Below are 18178 nucleotides of genomic sequence, written 5' to 3'. Positions count from 1 at the left end.
GTAATGACAACGCAATTTACAAAATTAATCATGTGAACTGTGTAATTTTGCCACAGTGGGCAACAAGGCAAATAACATAGTTTTTAGCAGAAGACATACTGCAGCGGAATGGAAACAGTGTTGCACGCAGCAAATTCAGAGCAGATTGGGAAATGATGCTTCTTACACCCCCAGAAGTAGCATAACTGCTTTGTATGTGGAGACTCTCAGGTTCAACTCTTGGTATCTTATTTATTTTTATCTTAGCTGAATTCTTATCTTGCGAACAGTAGATCCTGTGCTGCTTCTGTGCTACCATGAAAGCATTCAAGGAGTGCTTCCAGATTATCACTATTTTACAGGAGAGATTCATGTGCATACTGGGAATTTAGTTTGTGCACTCAAGGTAGATTAAAGTGCAATCCTGGCACAAGCTTGCTTAAAAAAGAAGATACTGTACTTTTTGCAGTTAGGAAAGTGATGGGGAAACACACTGAAAATTGTGGGATAAATGAATGATTACTAGGAAGACCTATAAACACCCTGCAAGCAAATCAGGGTGAATGTTCATTGTTGTATGACCTCCTTGCAAAGCAAACAAATCAGAACAAATGCTCAGTGAACACTGGACATTGTTTAATCAATAGGTAAGCTTTGTGCAAGCAAATGAAGATGAATGCTCAATAAACAGGTCATCTGGAGCAGTCCAGGGGGAGAGGGGGCTGAGAGAAAATGATGAAATGAACTCAAAGGAATGCTAAGAAACTGCAGAGGAGAGACTAGGAGACTAGAGGCTTTGTTTGAACAGAATCGAGTATCTTTCTTTCTCTTTCTTTGGCAATCACTCGTAGCTGAGTAAGATTGTCTTCCATAAACACGGTTTTAACAACGAGTCCGTAAGTGACTGTGAAGGCCAATTCTGGACCCGCACGTCCTTCCACAGTGGGGACATTGGTTTCCGGGTGGGAGTTGATCACGGTGTGGATTTGCCAAGCATGCCTTCCTCTTAGCATGTTTCTCCCTTGCGTCCTGAGTTCGAGTGTCTTCAAAGCCCATGACACCTTTGGTAAAGGCTATTCTCCAACTGGAGCGCTCGCAGGCCAGTATTTCCCAGCTGTCACTGTTTACAGTACTTTTTTTTTAAGATTTGCCTTGTCTTTAAACCTCTTTTGTTGACCATCAACTTTACTCTTTCCATTTTTAAGTTCGGAATAGAGTAGTTGCTTTTGCATATACACTTCCAGAGCCAACACTAAATATATAAATTCTGCTAAATGAGCCACCATGGCTGCTAGAGGGCTGTGAACATTTGTGTTCCAGGCTTTTTAGACTCGTCTACTATCGGAAACCAAAGGGGCACATTGGTTGCCAGATGTGAAATATATTGGCATTATTTTCAACTCTCTATAGTAGCCATTGAGAGACTTCGCCTCCATGAGTTTGTTCATCTCTTTTAAAGGCAACTAAGCTACTTTCTGCTCTTCTAGGAATGGCATGAGAATTTGGTTCAAAGATGTGTCGTCTTTCTATTTCTAAATTTTCATTTCTAAGTATAAATTAGCACACATAAATTGCATGCACATATATGTATTTTTTCCTCTTTTTTAGCTGTGCAAAAATGGTCAGCTGTAGCAGGCACAACAATCTGGACTATGTGCAGTGCTTGGGTGGTTCAGAAACCTGTAATCTCATAGACCACAAGAATGAGCCAATGAACCAGAATACAGTGGTGCCTCACAAGACGAAAAGAATCCGTTCTGTGATTCTCTTCGTCTAGCGGTTTTTTTGTCTTGCGAAGCAAGCCCATTGACGGATTAGCGGATTAGCGCTATTAGCGCTATTAGCAGCTTTTAGCGGCTTATCGGATCAGCTGATAAGCGGCTTAGCGGCTTAGAAAAAGGGGGGAGGAAAAAACCCGCAGGAACTCGCAAGACATTTTCGTCTTGCGAAGCAAGCCCATAGGAGATTCGTTTTGCGAAGCACCTCCAAAACGGAAAACTCTTTCGTCTAGCGAGTTTTCCGTCTTGCGAGGCATTTGTCTTGCGGGGCACCACTGTACACAAAACTTGCCACTGGATCTGAACCTTTGAGCAACGAGACCAGAAAGAAGCAAAGTTCGGGGTGGGGAGGGGGAGACTTTTTTGACCATTTTTCGGTTTTTCTTGAGACATTGAATAGCCACTATCGCAAATTATCAGGCTGAATGGAAATGAAGTAGGGAAAATTAATGTTCTGACTTGCAGATGGATTCCAAACGTCCCCATCAATGGGAGGGAGAATGGAGGGGGTATCTTGGGAGAACACCTGCGGCAGGAACATTTAATGAAGAATAATGCTCATGGTTTTCAAAACTTGCTGTGGAGAGTCCATAAATCTGCTGATCAGCTCTTGCCTGGAGAGCTGTTAGATGTTGAATCAAACAGAGCACTGGGTGGGCATTAGTCAAAGTAGAGATTTACAATGGATCTCTCTTACCCTTGCGGGCAGACGACTTTTGCGGGCAGGCACTGTTTGTAAACAAAACACTAACGATGAGAAGATTTTGAGGCCTCTGTGGAGCGAATTGCCATAAACCTGCCTGATGCACGTTAAAACATGTTTATTACACCATTGGTGTTGCTCAGAAGACGACACTTTGGAAATTTGCTGGCATCAAGTTGCCTGACTGATCACCTAACAGAATAAATGGAGCAAATAATCTTTCACAATTGGATTAATGTGCTTTCTCTTCATCACTTTCACTTCTTAAAGTGGATTAGCCCTGACTGTTTCTGATGTTATCTAATATAGACAGCTAGATGTACTCCCACCGTCCTCTTGGCAGTACAGTGGAATGGTTTTCAGCAATATCCTCCTGACTCTTAGGTGAAGGGTGCTGGGAATTGCAGCTCTGTGAGGAGTGAACTACCGTTCCCAGAATTCCTTGAGGGAAGCCATTTTCTGGTTAAATATTATGACATCAGCTTCTATGGACCAGAATCAGATGCACAAAGGGTTGCTGGAAAGGGGCAGGTTTATGTTTACATGGGTGTGTAGAGGAAAAAGAAAAAGGATGTTGTAAACAGTGGGCTGAAATGAACCACTCACAACAGCAGCAATCATTCCTTTCCCCTCATTATTTACAATGTATGCACCACTGCAGTGACTGTGTGCGTGCGAACACTGCTGCATTATAATGTGAGTGGTTCGTTTAATTTACAAACTGACAGTCACACAGCTACTCGGGTTCTCTGTTAGAAGGAATGATATCTGGGTTTCACAGGTAGGCATGTGGCAAAGAGAGCTGCAGGTGTCTCTGCAGCCTTCCATGCTGTATCTCAGAGTGGAGCCCACATGATGCCATGATACCAGCCTCTAGGGAAGTGGCAAGAGAACATTTTGTTTTAAGAGCTGAAACAAAGCATGAAGGGGGGGAAGGCAGAGCAAATTGACGACGTGTCCTTGCAGAGCACGGTTTTGACTTCCATATCAAACGAGAGAGCGCCTTTCCTGCTCCTCCCGAAGTCATTGCCTGCTGTGTTATTCTAATGTAAGAAAGTCACCTTAGCATTCTGCAAACTAATCATCCCAGCGGTCGTCAGCAGAAAACAAGAAAGCCTTCAACTGCAATGCATTTCGGATTCCAGCAGCCCACAATATTTTATTCTGGGGCAATTTACCTGAAGTCAGCTCATCCAAGAAAACCAGTACCTGGGTGGGTGTGCGCATGCACACAGTGGAAGCAATTATGTAAAACATAATTAACTTGCCACATCCTGCTAACTGTACCATATAGTATACCCGGGACCTTGTTGGAGTCAGAGCTAAGCTTCAGATTCTCTGTTGAATCAGCAAAATCCCCAAACAACAGTTATTGTTTCTGAGTTGGATACAACCCTAATTTTTTAAACCATGTTTTCATATCTGCTCTGGTGCAAAAAAAATTCTCGTCTTATATCCTGTCTTTCAGCCAAATCAACCTTCAAGGCAGCTTATGAATCATTAGAAATACAAAATACATATGAAAACTTCACGGAATAAAACAGGAATATAGAAAAATAGAGTCAGCGCAACACACGGAATGTCAGTTAAGGCTGAGGTTATAATCAGCACTTTTATTTGTGCCTGGAAATGAACAAGGAGGCAATGCAGATTGAACAAAATCAGAATAATGCACACCATGAAATTAAACACTGGACAACGTTCTTGCCGTTGCATTTTGCATTGGCTGAAGGGGGGGAAGGCAGAGCTGCCCCACATGGAGCGCATTGCAGTAATCTAATCTGGATTGATTCCTGTTTGTTTCCTGCAAACCATGATTTGCAAACCAGAAGTCATCCTCGGGACCAGGCAAGACCCCTAGTTAGCAATAAACAAGATTAGCATCAGCACAGATGTAATACAAGCCATGGTTATAGGTGACAAAGGGAGAAGAGGGGGGAAATTATGCCTGAGAGTGAAAAAGAATAGAATACCTATTCCTGAGGCTGGATCTCAATTTGGAAGCCATGATTTGCAAGGAGTCATTTCTGCACTTCCACAAGGTCTTGGATGTGAGTTGGCATTCACATCATGACAGCTTTCCCCAGGGGCAAACCTCTGAACTGAAAGCTGGAGGAACAATTTGACTTCTCACTAGCCTTCTTAGCTTGCTGCTCTCCTGGGAGATGTGCAAGCTTCCTAATTTGGCAGCGCATCAGGATGAGTAAGTAGCAACAGGTCTCTGTAAATATCTGTCCTCAGCTGGGAGGCTAGGAAAGGCTTGGTCATCTTAACTCGTAGGTGCTATTCAAATGGCAAAGGCAAGCGTGTGTACGTGTGTGAGCTACTTCTCAAGAACTGAAACATGGAGGGATGAAATGTGCCATCGAAGTAATACTGGTTCTGAATGTCCTAAGCCACAAGAAGTGACTTATGCAAGCAAACCATTAAAAATTCATAAAATGCTGCTATCTCTTGACAATGCTCCCTGAAAGAAATAATTCAGTATTTGCTTTCACAGAACAGGTCTAGGCATTCAGTAGCTGGAGTTCTTAACCTAGGTTGCTTCCATGCTACAGCATTTAAGCACTGCTGAAGACTTTTATGTGTGTATGTGCAGTTAGCTGGAAATGCAATTAGAATGGAGTTTCCACACAAATTTCCACCAGCAGTGCCCTTCCTTCCCCATGGCCAACGTCCTCTTAGCTTCCTATCATGTTTACTCATAAATAAGTCCTGTAAAAGTTCCCAGCAATGCTCTTTTTAACAAATTCCTCAGTTCCGACAATTTTATTGCTTCCTGATGCGTGTGAGTGTGTGCTGGTGGTGAATAGCCTATTAATTGCCCCTTTAATAGCCTCCCTTATTTGCATGCATGAAAAGGGCTGTGATTGCAGAAGCTTCTAAGTACAGCAAAGAAAGCAAAACATGCTTTCGATATTCTAGGAGCAAAATTGGAACTGGAAGCATGATTTGGAATAAACATGAGCGCTCACATCTTGTGCCTTTCTGAATCTCTCTGTCCATGTCACCTTCTTGATGGCCAAGGAGCTTTTATATCATCCTGTGTAAACTTGGAGTTTGAATATAAAGGGTACAGTTGCATGCCACTAACTTTAATAAATGGAGGATACTGCAGTGGAGCAGCTTTTTACCAAGGTACTCTATTTCTTTTGGAACTGGGCTGTTACGCACTTCCAATCAAAGCCTGAACATGAAAGCAGCCGGTCTGTGCAGTGATGCTGCACAGATGATCCAAGATATTTGTACATCGTTCCCAAGAGGCTGAACCACACAGACAGAAAGGAAATAATGGTTGTTGGCATGGAAAACAGATTCCCTGCAAGGCCAAAAGAACACGCCTCAATTCCAAATTCACTGAATTTTGTAATGCAGGAAAGGAACAAAGTTACCTTACTGCAATTGAGTAGCAGAACTATTTCCTTGGAGGCAGGTTTTCATGGAAGGCATCAGCTACATAATCATTACAATTGCAGAGTGGTGACAACAAACAAACAATAGCAATGAATAATAATGCCTGGTAGAATCTCTAACTTTAAACCATTTCTCCAAAAGGTAAAGGTGAAAGGTAAAGGACTCCTGGATGGTTAAGTCCAGTCAAAGGCAACTATGGGGTTGAAGCGTTCATCTCACTTTCAGGCTAAGGGAGCCAGCGTTTGTCCACAGACAGCTTTTGTGGGTCATGTGGCCAGCATGACAAAACCACTTCTGGCGCATACGGGACACCGTGACAGAAACCAGAGTGCACAGAAACGCCATTTACCTTCTGCCTCAATGAGTCACCTTTGAAGACCTTCTAGGCTCTAAAATTCAGACAATGACATCCCACAACTGAGCTAATTTCGTGCTGTTGTCAGACTTCGGGGTTGAATCCACAGCAAAGAAGTTGCATATTGGTCCTACTGAAATCAATGAGACTTATTCGTTACTCATCGTCTCACATTGATTGATTGACTTTTCCCGGGGTGGGGAGGAAAAGGAAAACATTGATTGGGAGGAGGCTAGTTTCCTACAAAAAAAGAAAGGAAGAATTATAGTGCTTCTACATTTTGCCTCATATCTCGGGTTCCACAAACACTAGAAACTTATTTTTTTTAAAAACTGAAAGCTGGGACTCTGGGGGTTATGGTTTTTATGTGGAGTGGCAACTGTCCCCTGGAAGCCCATTCAAAGATGCCTACTCTGTCAATGTATTTGTTGGTATAGGCAACGCAGAGGACACTTATTATTATATTTTACAATTAATTAAAGATTGCTTATGATCGATCAGTCGATAGATAAAGATATACAGATATATGTACTTTGCCCTCTTGCTACTTACTTTCCTTCGGATCCATAGCTGTTCATACTCTCCTCAATGGATTCATGGCTGGCTTGTCGGATCGTTCGGCTTGGCATCTCAACAGCCAGGCCGGTTTCTGTGCTCCGCTGGATGGCACCTTTGAGTTTCCGGCCATCTCCTTCTAAAACAAAGACAAAGAGCATGTGGGAAGGAGAGAAGGAGGGAAGGAGGGAAGGAAGACAAGAAAAGAAAAGTGATTAGGCATTTTGATATTGGGTGAAGACTATACAACAGTGGAAAGCAACATGCAAACAAATAAATACAAAGATTTGTACTTGGGAATCTGGAAACTAGGACAACACCAGAAAATCTGGAAACCTGGAACACTTTCTGGTGTGGCAGGAAGAGGGTTGAGCCTACAATGAGGCAGAGTGAGGCAGCTGCCTCAGGCAGCAGATGCTTAGGTGCAGGGAGTGGCCAGAGCTGTGAGTGACATGTGGCCTCCTCTGTACTTTCTACACTAGCCTGCTGCCTTTGAGCACAGTGGAAAGGACTGTCCTCTCACGAGTATTGGATTAAGATTCAACTACCAGTCCAGTTGCTTTCTGTATGTGCCTTGGGGCAGGACACCATATTGTCCTTTGCCTCAGGCAGCAAAATGTCTTGAGCTGGCCCTGGGTTTGACACCCTAGATTCCATTTTGCTTTTGGTGACACATCCTTCTACACACTAACTGATGTATGCGCATAGAGCTCCTCCATAAAAATCCACACAATTATGAAACTTTCTCAGTTTCCTACATCCAAAGCCAGCAAATTAGCCTTGGGTTTTGAGGTCTGAGTGTGATCGAAAAGCCAGGATTTCAGTTTGCAAAAGTAGCAGAACCAGATATTACACCTACAGCACAAGCCTCGTTTATATAAACAGCAGATAAGCGGCAAAACTCTCCTTGGTCTGTGGCATTACCAGGGATAGAAGGGTCGGTCTATTTCTATTCTCTCAGTTTTTATTTTTCCCCCAATATGAAATTCAGTGCTCTGCATTTCTGCAGCAATATGTGAAAATCTTCATTAAAAACGTTCAACATTTTTGTATGTATTTCTGACGAATGCAAACATTTTTGCAAGCATTTTCTCCTAATGTAATACTGCAAGTTTGTATGATACTTTCACAAATGCAGTCATTTTATGCACTCTACATAGATATGTGTTTTGAAAACATTGGTTGGTTGGGGAACTGCATTACAAAATCTGGATAAAAGCCAATTTCAAAGGGTGGTTATGACTTGATTCTCATATTGTTTCAGAAAGTGTGGATTTGATAAATTCAGCTTTAATTCTGAACAGAATCAAATTCCACACACCCACACCCATCCCTAACTACTGCAGATCAAAATGTAGCAGGGAGATAGCACGAGTGCCTGCTTCTTATGGAAAAAAGCAAACAAATCCTTGCACATAGATACTTGGATAACCTTATGGTTTCCTGGAAGATGTTCCTATATGGAAGAGTATTTAGACCTATGTGGCGCTGTGGGTTAAACCACAGAGCCTAGGACTTGCTGATCAGAAGATCGGCGGTTTGAATCCCCACGACGGGGTGAGTTCCCGTTGTTCGGTCCCTGCTCCTGCCAACCTAGCAGTTCGAAAGCACGTCAAAGTGCAAGTAGATAAATAGGTACCGCTCCGGCGGGAAGGTAAACGGCGTTTCCGTGCACTACTCTGGTTTGCCAGAAGCGGCTTAGTCATGCTGGCCACATGCCCTGGAAGCTGTACGCCGGCTCCCTCGGCCAATAAAGCGAGATGAGTGCCGCAACCCCAGAGTCGGTCACGACTGGACCTAATGGTCAGGGGTCCCTTTACCTTTACCTTTATTCCCATAAAAACAATTTTACTTCCTAGCAACTGGTTTTGCATAGGATGGAAGCAATAAAAATGAACATACTCCCCAGGATGCTGTTCTTATTTCAAAATATTCCTGTAATTAGAGGGCACAAAATTTTCAAGGACTAGCAGAAAACTCTTTCAAGGTTCATATGGCAGGGAAGAAGGCCAAGGATCAGATTTAAATTACTTACAGATCGAAAGGAGAGAGGAGGACTGGTAGTACCTAATTTAAAATTATATTATGAAGCGGCCTGCTTATGCTGGGTCAAAGACTGGATAACTTTAGAGAACACTGATCTATTGGACCTTGAAGGGGCAGACAACAGGTTTGGATGGCATGCCTACCTCTGGTCAAATAAAGAAAAAGCACACAAAGGGTTTTCGAGTCATATTATCAGAGGCCCACTGTATGAAGTTTGGGGAAAAAACAAAAAATTGTTGGAATGGAAAACACCCTGGTGGTTGTCACCAACAAATATCTTAACAATTAAAAAGACAAATCTGGAAGAGCAGAAATTGACGTATGAAGACTTATTGGTAAGATCTCAAGATAGCTGGAGATTAAGACCTTATGAAGAGCTAAAGGATAAGTTGACGGGATGGATACAGTATCATCAGATTAATGCAAAATGGACAGAAGATAAAAAAACAGGAATGAATGAAAAGAAGTCTAAATTTCAGTTCGAAATAATTGAAAGTAAATCTAAGATACTGTCTAAGATGTATAATATATTATTGGAATGGGATACAAAAGATGAAAAAATGAAGGAAGTCATGGGTAAGTGGGCGATAGATCTGGGGTATAATATAGAATATGAAAAATGGTTAAAATTGTGGAACGAGGGAATAAAATTTACGGCAAGCGCTGCAATTAGAGAAAACTTAGAAAAGATGATACATAGATGGTATTTAACACCAGAAAAATTAAGTAGGATGTTTAAAACTGAAAACAAGGCCTGCTGGAAATGTAAAACAAAAGAAGGCAATTTTATACATATGTGGTGGACTTGTGAGGAAACAAAAAAATTTTGGAATCAGATATATAACGAGTTGAAAAAGATATTTAGATACACATTTCCCAAAAAACCAGAGGCCTTCTTATTAGGGATTATCGGAAATGAAATTCAAGAAAAAGATAAAACTTTATTCCAATATTCAACGGCAGCGGCCAGAATGCTAATCACCCAAAATTGGAAAAGCACAAACCTCCCAATGGTGAGAGACTGGCAATTAAAGGTATATGACTTTATCGAATTGGCTAGAATGACGCAAAGAATTAGAAATAAAAAAAATACAAAGTTGAAAGAAGATTGGAACAAATTCATGGTTTATTTTGAAGGAAATTTTAAAAACCTACCAACTACAGCAGGTTTGTTATAAAACTCTCGATGTTTAAACCAAAAGTAAATACCAGCTGTAAAAATGAAATCATTGAAAGCAGAAACCCGAAATCAGTAGGGAAGGAAGTCGACGATATATGTTAACTGTGTTGTGGTTTTTTTTTTCTTTTTAATACCTTTTCTCTTTTTCTTTTTTCCTTTTTCTTTTGGTGCCTAATGTATTTGGTTTTTTCTTTTTGTGTGTGAAAATGAAACTTAATAAAAAGAATTAAAAAAAAAGAGAATTATCACTTTGCATTGCAGCGGCCGAATTTGCAGAGAAAATGTCCTGCTGATGTACTTTCCCGTGGAATGAATAACGCTGAGTCCCTTCCCTGAAAAACTGGCCTTCGAAAGCCCATCTTCTTAAATTAAGAGTTTCTATTTTCATCACCCGCTCTCACAGTCCACATTTCTTTGAATAAATTATGTTATATAATGAATATATAATAAGTACCATTAACACTAATTGCTTTGGCTTACGTCAGGAAGCTAAGAAGTTTCAGCTGACATGCAATACTTAAACCATAACGCTGACAAAGGGCTGCAAAATTCTGCTAATGAATGAGGATGCTGAACTCTCTGCAAAATGCATGCTGCCGTTAAGAATGCTATTCTCGTACTGTCTTTCTCTGGCAAGGGACGGATACCTGCCGTATTCATGTCCTGCCAGGTGAGAGACATCTGCCTTATGAGACTACACCTTTTTGTGTTACCCTTGATATTACCCTATATGAACTGTCACCCTGTTGACTGACTTACCAGTGGACCATTTCCAGGCAAGGGAGGAATAAGGAGGACAGATCTTCCACTCAGGGGCATAGTTTGGGGAGGGCTAGGGGGCCATAGCCCCGGGTGCATGATCTTCAGGGGACATGAGCCAGACTCTTCCCCACCCTGCTTGCCACCACGGATCTCTGGGTCCAGGATCTCTGGGTCCTGGAGCCTGGTCTGGTCTGGTCCTGCTGCTGCACTCTGGCCCCCTTGCTGAATGGCTGCCCAGACAGCATTGCAGGGATGTGCCCACCAAGGGCCACGTCAGCCAGCCAGGCTCCCCCCTGCGCAGGCGGGCTGGTGGCACAGTGAGGCCCTGTGAACCCTCCATGCCCCGCATCTACCCTGACAGTGAGGATTGGGTGTGCATGACAGGTTTTGTTCAACCTCTGCGCTCAGCCCCTGGTCCTGCCTGGGGTGCCTATGCATGCCCCGGGCACCAACAAAGGTCGCAACACCACTGCCTCTGTTCAAAATAGCCTATTGCTAAGTCTTCCCTCTACTTCTCTCTTCCTGTGTGTGATAGCTAGAGAAAATGTCTCTTCTTCACCTCCCCTGCCCTTTGTCTTGCAGAGTGGAGAACCCCTGAGGAAATGAAAAAGGGCCACCAAATTGTATGGCTTTAAAAGAGGGTTATTGATGGAGAATAAAGCTATCCATGGCTACTAGCTATGATAGCTATGTTTTACTTCTACTGTTAGATGCAGCATGTCTTTGAATAGCAGCCGCTGGAACTCGCATGCTGGGAAAGTGCTTTCCCATTCAGGTCCTGCTTGCAAGCTTCCCCTAAGCATCTGGTTGGCCAATGTAAGAAGAAGATGCTGGGCTAAATTAAGTCTTTGGCCTGATCCAGCAGGGCTTTTCTGATGTTCTTATGGCTCTAGAGGTCATCTCTAGTGCCCAAATCAAGGGTAGTAATAATACCACTCTATTCTGCCTTGGTCAGACCACATCTGCTCCAATTCTAGGGGCCAGAATTTAAGACAGAAATTGACATGCTGGAACGTGTGCAGAAAAGGGCAACTCTGATGATCAAGGGTCTGGAAACCAAGCCTTATGAGGGACAGCTGAAGGAGCTGGGTATGTTTAGCCTGGAAAAGAGGAGATGTTAAATTATTTTTGTATGCCACAACGGCTGCTCGAATTTTACTAGCCAAGAATTGGAAAACACAAGAAATACCAACAGTGGAAGATTGGCAGATGAAGGTGATGGACTTTTTGGAGCCAGCTGACCTGACTGGAAGAATCCGCGACCAGAAAGAAGAGGAATACCAAGAAGACTGGAAGAAATTTAAGGACTATTTGAATAAATATTGCAATATACATAATTAGAAACTACTTGAAAGTACCAAACAGGCCTAGGAATAAATTAGGATGTAATCATATAAATGTGATTTAGATTGGAAAGAAAAGTGATTAAGACAGATAACAGCTGGAATATTTTTGTTTTAGAATGATATTGGAACGCTGTTACATGCAGATACAATGAAATTCAGAAGGGAGGGATTTGGGGAAGTCAATTAACAATGTAAATAAAATTGGGTTTTTAAGGGATATGGGATTAAGATTGCTTTTTTATTGTTGTTTTGTTTTTGTTTTTCAGTCTTGTATTTTTTTCACTTTTGTATGTTTTTTTCCTATGTCATATTTGTTATAATTGTGGGAAATTTAATTTAAAAAAATTTGAAGAGAAAAAAAGGGAAAGCGGAGACTGAGGGGAGATGTGACAGCCATCTTCCAATATCTCAAGGGCTCTCACATGGAAGATGGAACAATCTTGTTTTATCCTGCTCCAGAGGACTCTAACTAATGGCTTCAAGTTACAAGAAAGGAGATTCCAACGAAACATCCAGAAAAACTTTCTGAATTCCACAGAGGGAAGAGACAGGATGTAAAAGTAATAAATAAATAGCAGAATACTGGATCCTATAAACAGTTATACATCTATAGATATCCACAATATGCTAAAGCCCTTAGACGTTTACATCATAGTCTTTGAAACTCATGAAGGAGGTTCCACAAACAGGGGCCTTCCCAGCTGATGACAAACTTTACATTATGATAATGTAATGTCCCTGCAGTTGTCATCCACCTTTGCAATGAATCCCCTAAGGTAGCTTTTCCTCTGGTGAGATGCTCAAATTCCCAGCACCCAGATTGCAAGATTGGGGATACGGCAATCCTGATTCTTCCCTCAGTCAGGAAATCCTTGGCTGTTGCCAAGGAGGGCAGCTGTGACAAATGTCGCAGGCACTTATTTGACAATGGCTACATTTGCCACTGACCACCCAACACCTCCTGCCTCTCATCTTCTCCCAAGTCAGTGCCAAATCTCAAGCCATGAGGTGCAATGTTAGAGGCTGCAGTATCCAACCTCAGAGGTAGCATCTGGTTTCACGAAGCATCTCCCACATGACCATTGCCATCCATGATTCCAGAAGCTAAAGCCTTGGCTAGGGCTCAGCTGCTGCTAATGCACTTCTCATTTTGCTTGTGCTGCTTCCCTCACCCCCAGCCAGATGGGAAGCACAGAAGGGTAGACTGATACAGAGGAACTGCTGAAGATCACTCCCGGCTTCCTCTTAATTACCGTGCACCACAATTACATAAATTACACCCTACCCTCTATTTCAGATACCACAGTACCAAAGTGTGGCTTGTTTTTTATCAGCCAAAGCCACGATGAAAGCAGATGGGACATCTTTAGCCACCTCTAAGGCGGCCTTTTGAGATAGCTTCTTAAAACCGGCCATCTCTCAGATTGGCTGTGGGTAGATTTGTAGTACTGTCATGTCACCTCAGCTGTCTACTTGAATTTGTGTTTTGTGTGATGGAAGGACATGAACGGAAAGACAGAGCAAAGTGCTTTTGCTATCATCTCGTGGCTTTTAAAACCATCACTCACAGCTGTAAGGAGAAACCTGAAAACCAGTCCGCTAAAGGAGAGTTATTTACAGATGAAAACTCTGATGCTTTCCAAACTTCCTGATGGGGGAAAAAAGATGGGCGGGGTATAAATAAAATCATTGTTGTTGTTGTTATTTTCAGGGATGTTCTGGGACTTATGCAACCAAATCGAACTCAGGCTAGAGACATCAGCAATGACAATGATTGTGGTGCAATAGTAGCAGGCAATGTGTCTTCAGTGCACCCAAAGACTTTCCATGCATGCAGTCGGATACTTGGCACAGAGTCTGGCACACTGAATATATCAGCTTTCTTCCCTCCTTCTAAAACCCAAGCATCTAGAATCATAGTTGCAGTGAAAGCAGTAAAGTATGTCAGCAGTACCTGGACAGATATCAGAAACCAGAGGAGGAATGGGAAGGTTTCCAGAGGTGAAGAAACAGAGCATAACCATCTGGCAAAGCTTCTGCCCCCCCAATCTTACCCCTGCTCCATCCCCATTTAGGGTTGCCATCCCTCCAGCATGCTTAGGAGGAAAGAGTTTGGCTTTTTGTTTCTTTTCTTTGTTAGTTTGTTTTTTAAAAGAGAGAATGAAAGGATGGGTGAGGAAGTCACATTTGGCAAATCCTCACTGTGATCAACTCCCACTCACAAACCTATATCCCCACTGTAGAAGGAAGTGTGTATCCAGAATTGGCCTCCACAGTCACTTAGGGACACACTGTTAAGACCATATTCATGAAAGACAATCTTACCCAGCTATGAGTGATCACAGAAGAAGAAGAAGAAGAAGAAGAAGAAGAAGAAGAAGAAGAAGAAGAAGGGGGGTGAGGAATGTTCAAGATCTGTAAAGTCATGAACTACCTAGGCAAATTGAACAGAAAACCCAAACAATGAAAGAAAAGCATATTTAATTTCAGGTTAATTACAGCAAAAAAAAAAAAGTGCCAATGGCCTCTAGCTCTGATGGCTTTAAACATTCATGGGGAGCAGGCAAATCAATTTGTATGAGCCTAGAAAGTGAAATGCAACCACCAGATCCATTGAATGTGGGAGTATCAGATGCTGGAAACCAGTTAAATAAAGGATGTCCCTCATCATCTTCCCATGCCTGATTAGCATTGCCTGGCCACTGGTGGAGACAAATGGATGCTTGATCTCATCCAGCATCATTATGTCCTTGTGACAATTCTGGTGTCCCCTGAGTGATGATGCACCAAGAGAAAATAATTTATCTTTGTTAGCTTGTTAAGGGCTATCTGTTTTGAGTATCGATCTTCTTTCCTATGGCAGCGGAAGATGTATATACCCTGCGCACGTTGCAATTAAAACTTGCTAGCGGTGGTTAAATTAATTGACAGCCTACCCAAGGGAAGGCTGCTACAGAGTAGATTACAGTCTGGGAATGTATTCATTTGAATTCACACAAGTAGCCATGCTCATCTGGATCATGTAGCTCACAGGTGGCCCTCCACAGCCTTCACGGTGGCCTTCAAGCCCATCCCGGAGCGAGAGAGAGTGAGGAAGCAGAAGAGAAGGATTGGAAGAGAATGAATGGGTGATCAAGGAATAAGGGGGGGGGGAGTGAGTTCTGAGATTGTGATGGAATGAACAAAGGACTGGAAGAGAAAGGGTGTTCCACCCACTATTTATTTGGCTCCACCCACCAAGAAGTGAGATGTGACCTCCCAGCCATTTCCTCCCCCCAAATGCTGCCCTAAGCCCCCCAAACGTTAGCCCACCCGTGCTCTAGGTTGCCAGCAGTATATATAGTTCTGATAACAACCCAAGAGTAAAGTATAACTACAGCACATGGATTCAGCACTGGATAGTTATTACAGCCCCGTCACTTGCTGTAATATAGACATGTGTAGGTTATTAGTGTTTAAAGGCAAAGGTAAAGGGACCCCTGACCATGGGTCCAGTCGTGGCCAACTCTGGGGTTGTGGCGCTCATCTCGTTTTATTGGCCGAGGGAGCTGGCGTACAGCTTCCGGGTCATGTGGCCAGCATGACTAAGCTGCTTCTGGCGAACCAGAGCAGCGCACAGAAACGCCGTTTACCTTCCCGCCAGAGTGGTACCTATTTATCTACTTGCACTTTGACGTGCTTTCGAACTGCTAGGTTGGCAGGAGCAGGGACCGAGCAACGGGAGCTCACCCTGTCATGGGGATTCAAACCGCCGACCTTCTGATCGGCAAGTCCTAGGCTCTGTGGTTTAACTCACAGCGCCACCCGCATACCTATTAGTGTTTAGGTGGGGTTTTAAAACATTCATGTTCATCCAGGCATCTAGAAAATGAAATATGCTGTGCTTTGGCAACAGGGAAACTGCTAGCTATAAGGATGCTTTGGATTTGCATTTTTAAAAAAAGGTCTATATTGCTTTTCTCTTTTGTCGTACTGTATGCTGCTTTGTAGGAGAAAGGGTGGGAGAACAATCTAATAAATTATTATTACTGTGGTTTATCATGAGCAAGCAATTTGCTTGTGCATGCTGCCCATTTGCTTCCACTTTGCTCCTCCGCTGGCATGAAAAAGATGCAATGACTCACAATATTTCTTAGCACATGATGGGGCGTTCAGAGCGTTCTCACTCACTGTGCTGACCACCCTCTCTAGTGGCCAAGTTCCCCCTCTTTTGAGGTTATAAAGACAAAGTGTTGATAATCTATTCTGCAGCCATTTATACTGACAGAATAGGGTGAATTCAAACCACCATTAGAAAACAACAACACAATGGCTAGAGCGTGTCATCTCTAATGCTGAGAGATGATATTTGGCATGGTGCATCTGTGCTTGGAATGACCCACCATGTCTCAGAATTATGACTCACTACACCTTGGCTCAGTTATAGATTCCCCAGGACATGGCATGTAAACATCTGAGCATGCATCAAAGCATTTTTCAGATCCACTCGTCGTGCCAAAATGTCAATGCATTCCAATTTCTTAATTTCTTATTGTACATCACCATATCTAAGCCACAGGGCTATCGTACCGGCAGGAACGTATGCAGCTATTACATATTTAACTTTCCGGTTTGTAATTGTTCGTGATTCCACCCTTCTGGGAACTTGTAAAAGCTACTGCAGTGTAATGACTGAAACATGATCAGCGATGTGGAAACCCCCTTGCAAATTTTAGCTCTGCTATAAACTCATTGGGTAGCTTTAGATAAATCATTGTCTTTCAGCTTTATCCCTCCACTACCCGCCCCCCGCCCGCCCCCCCAGTAATAGAAGGATAATCAAAGCCTACACTGCAGGAGTGTTGCAAGAATTACTGAGATTATTTATTTATTTTGTTAAATTTGTATACTGCCCTTCATCCGTGGATCTCAGGGTGCTTCACAAGATAAAAACACGAGACAAAAAACACAAAATACATGTTATTTATTACTGATAAAATTTATATACCATCCTTCACCCAAAGATCTCAGGGCAGTCCACAAGATAAAAATACAGGATAAAAGCACAAATAGTTAGAACAAAAACAAAACAATAACCCCCATAATAAAAACCAAAACAAACCAAATAATAACAAATAACAAACAAATAATGTGTGAAAAGTACCTTAGAGCACTTGAGGAGCACAATATATAAAAACTAAGGGCATGGCTCAGTCGGTAGAGCATGTGATTCTTAATATCAGGGTCATGGTTCTAGCCCCACATTGAGCAAAAGATTCCTGTGTTGCAAGGATTTGGACTAGATTATCTTTGTGGTCCTTTCCAACTCTGCGATTCTTTGATTCAGCCAAATTGAGCACATCTTTCCCACTGAAATCCATAAGACTTAGACATCCTCATCTTTGGCTGGATTGTGCATTATTGAGCATTATTGCTTCCCTTTTAAATCCTCCTGCTGCTTCTCCACTCAGTTCTGAGTTCTTGATTCTCTCAGCGTTCTCATTTTAAATCCCATCTGCTGTGATTACCATTCAATTTTTTGACATTCAGGTCCCCACTTGGCTTCCACTCTAGTGACACAGGAGGAAATTGATTCAAGGGGCTGTAGAAGTATCTCTCTGAGTGGGGCTTTCCATATCTGCTACATTAAGTGGAATCGATTTGAAGTTGAACAGGCAGTGGTTGGATTTAAAATGGATCAGATTGCCTTCCAAGATTTCTTATTTTGCACCAAAGCACACCGGGCACTAACAAATCCAAGGTTTACGGGCCGACAGGAGTTGGGAAGATTGGCTTTGCTACCGTGAGTCCTCATCAACAACAGACCTGCACAACTTGCAAACCACATGAAAAGCTCTGCTGGCAGCAGGGTGTGTGTGTGTGTGTGTGTGTGTATACACCCCATTAGTGCCTCTTGGATTCTGCCACTGCCTGCCTCCTGGATGGGAAAGCCCTGCCCTGCTCACTTGGAAAGGTGCCAAATTCTGGAATAGCTCAGTTGGTAGAGCATGAGACTCTTAATTTCAGGGTAATGAGTTCAAGCCTCATGTTAGGCAAAAAGATTCCTGCATTGCAGGGGGC

The 18178-nt window shown here is 42.6% G+C and overlaps 1 protein-coding gene across 2 annotated transcripts in view; it reads right to left on the bottom strand.

The window, feature by feature from the left end:
• Nucleotides 1-18178, bottom strand: part of RIMS4 (regulating synaptic membrane exocytosis 4) — a gene marked incomplete at its 3' end in the record, with an annotated part of 104747 nt that overhangs the window by 17169 nt on the left and 69400 nt on the right. The window contains exon 2 of one of the 2 annotated variants that reach the window (XM_082226479.1): nucleotides 6782-6923. In XM_082226479.1, the coding sequence (XP_082082605.1) occupies nucleotides 6782-6923 (142 nt within the window). The remainder of the gene's footprint in view (nucleotides 1-6781; nucleotides 6924-18178) is intronic. The other variant, XM_082226480.1, reaches the window with a different exon arrangement.

The sequence above is a fragment of the Podarcis vaucheri genome (assembly GCF_965113315.1).
Source record: "Podarcis vaucheri genome assembly, chromosome: 6".
In the NCBI taxonomy this organism is placed as follows: Eukaryota; Metazoa; Chordata; class Lepidosauria; order Squamata; family Lacertidae; genus Podarcis; species Podarcis vaucheri.
The sequence above is the reverse complement of the archived record's forward strand: the minus strand, read 5'-3'. Positions and strand labels throughout refer to the sequence as shown.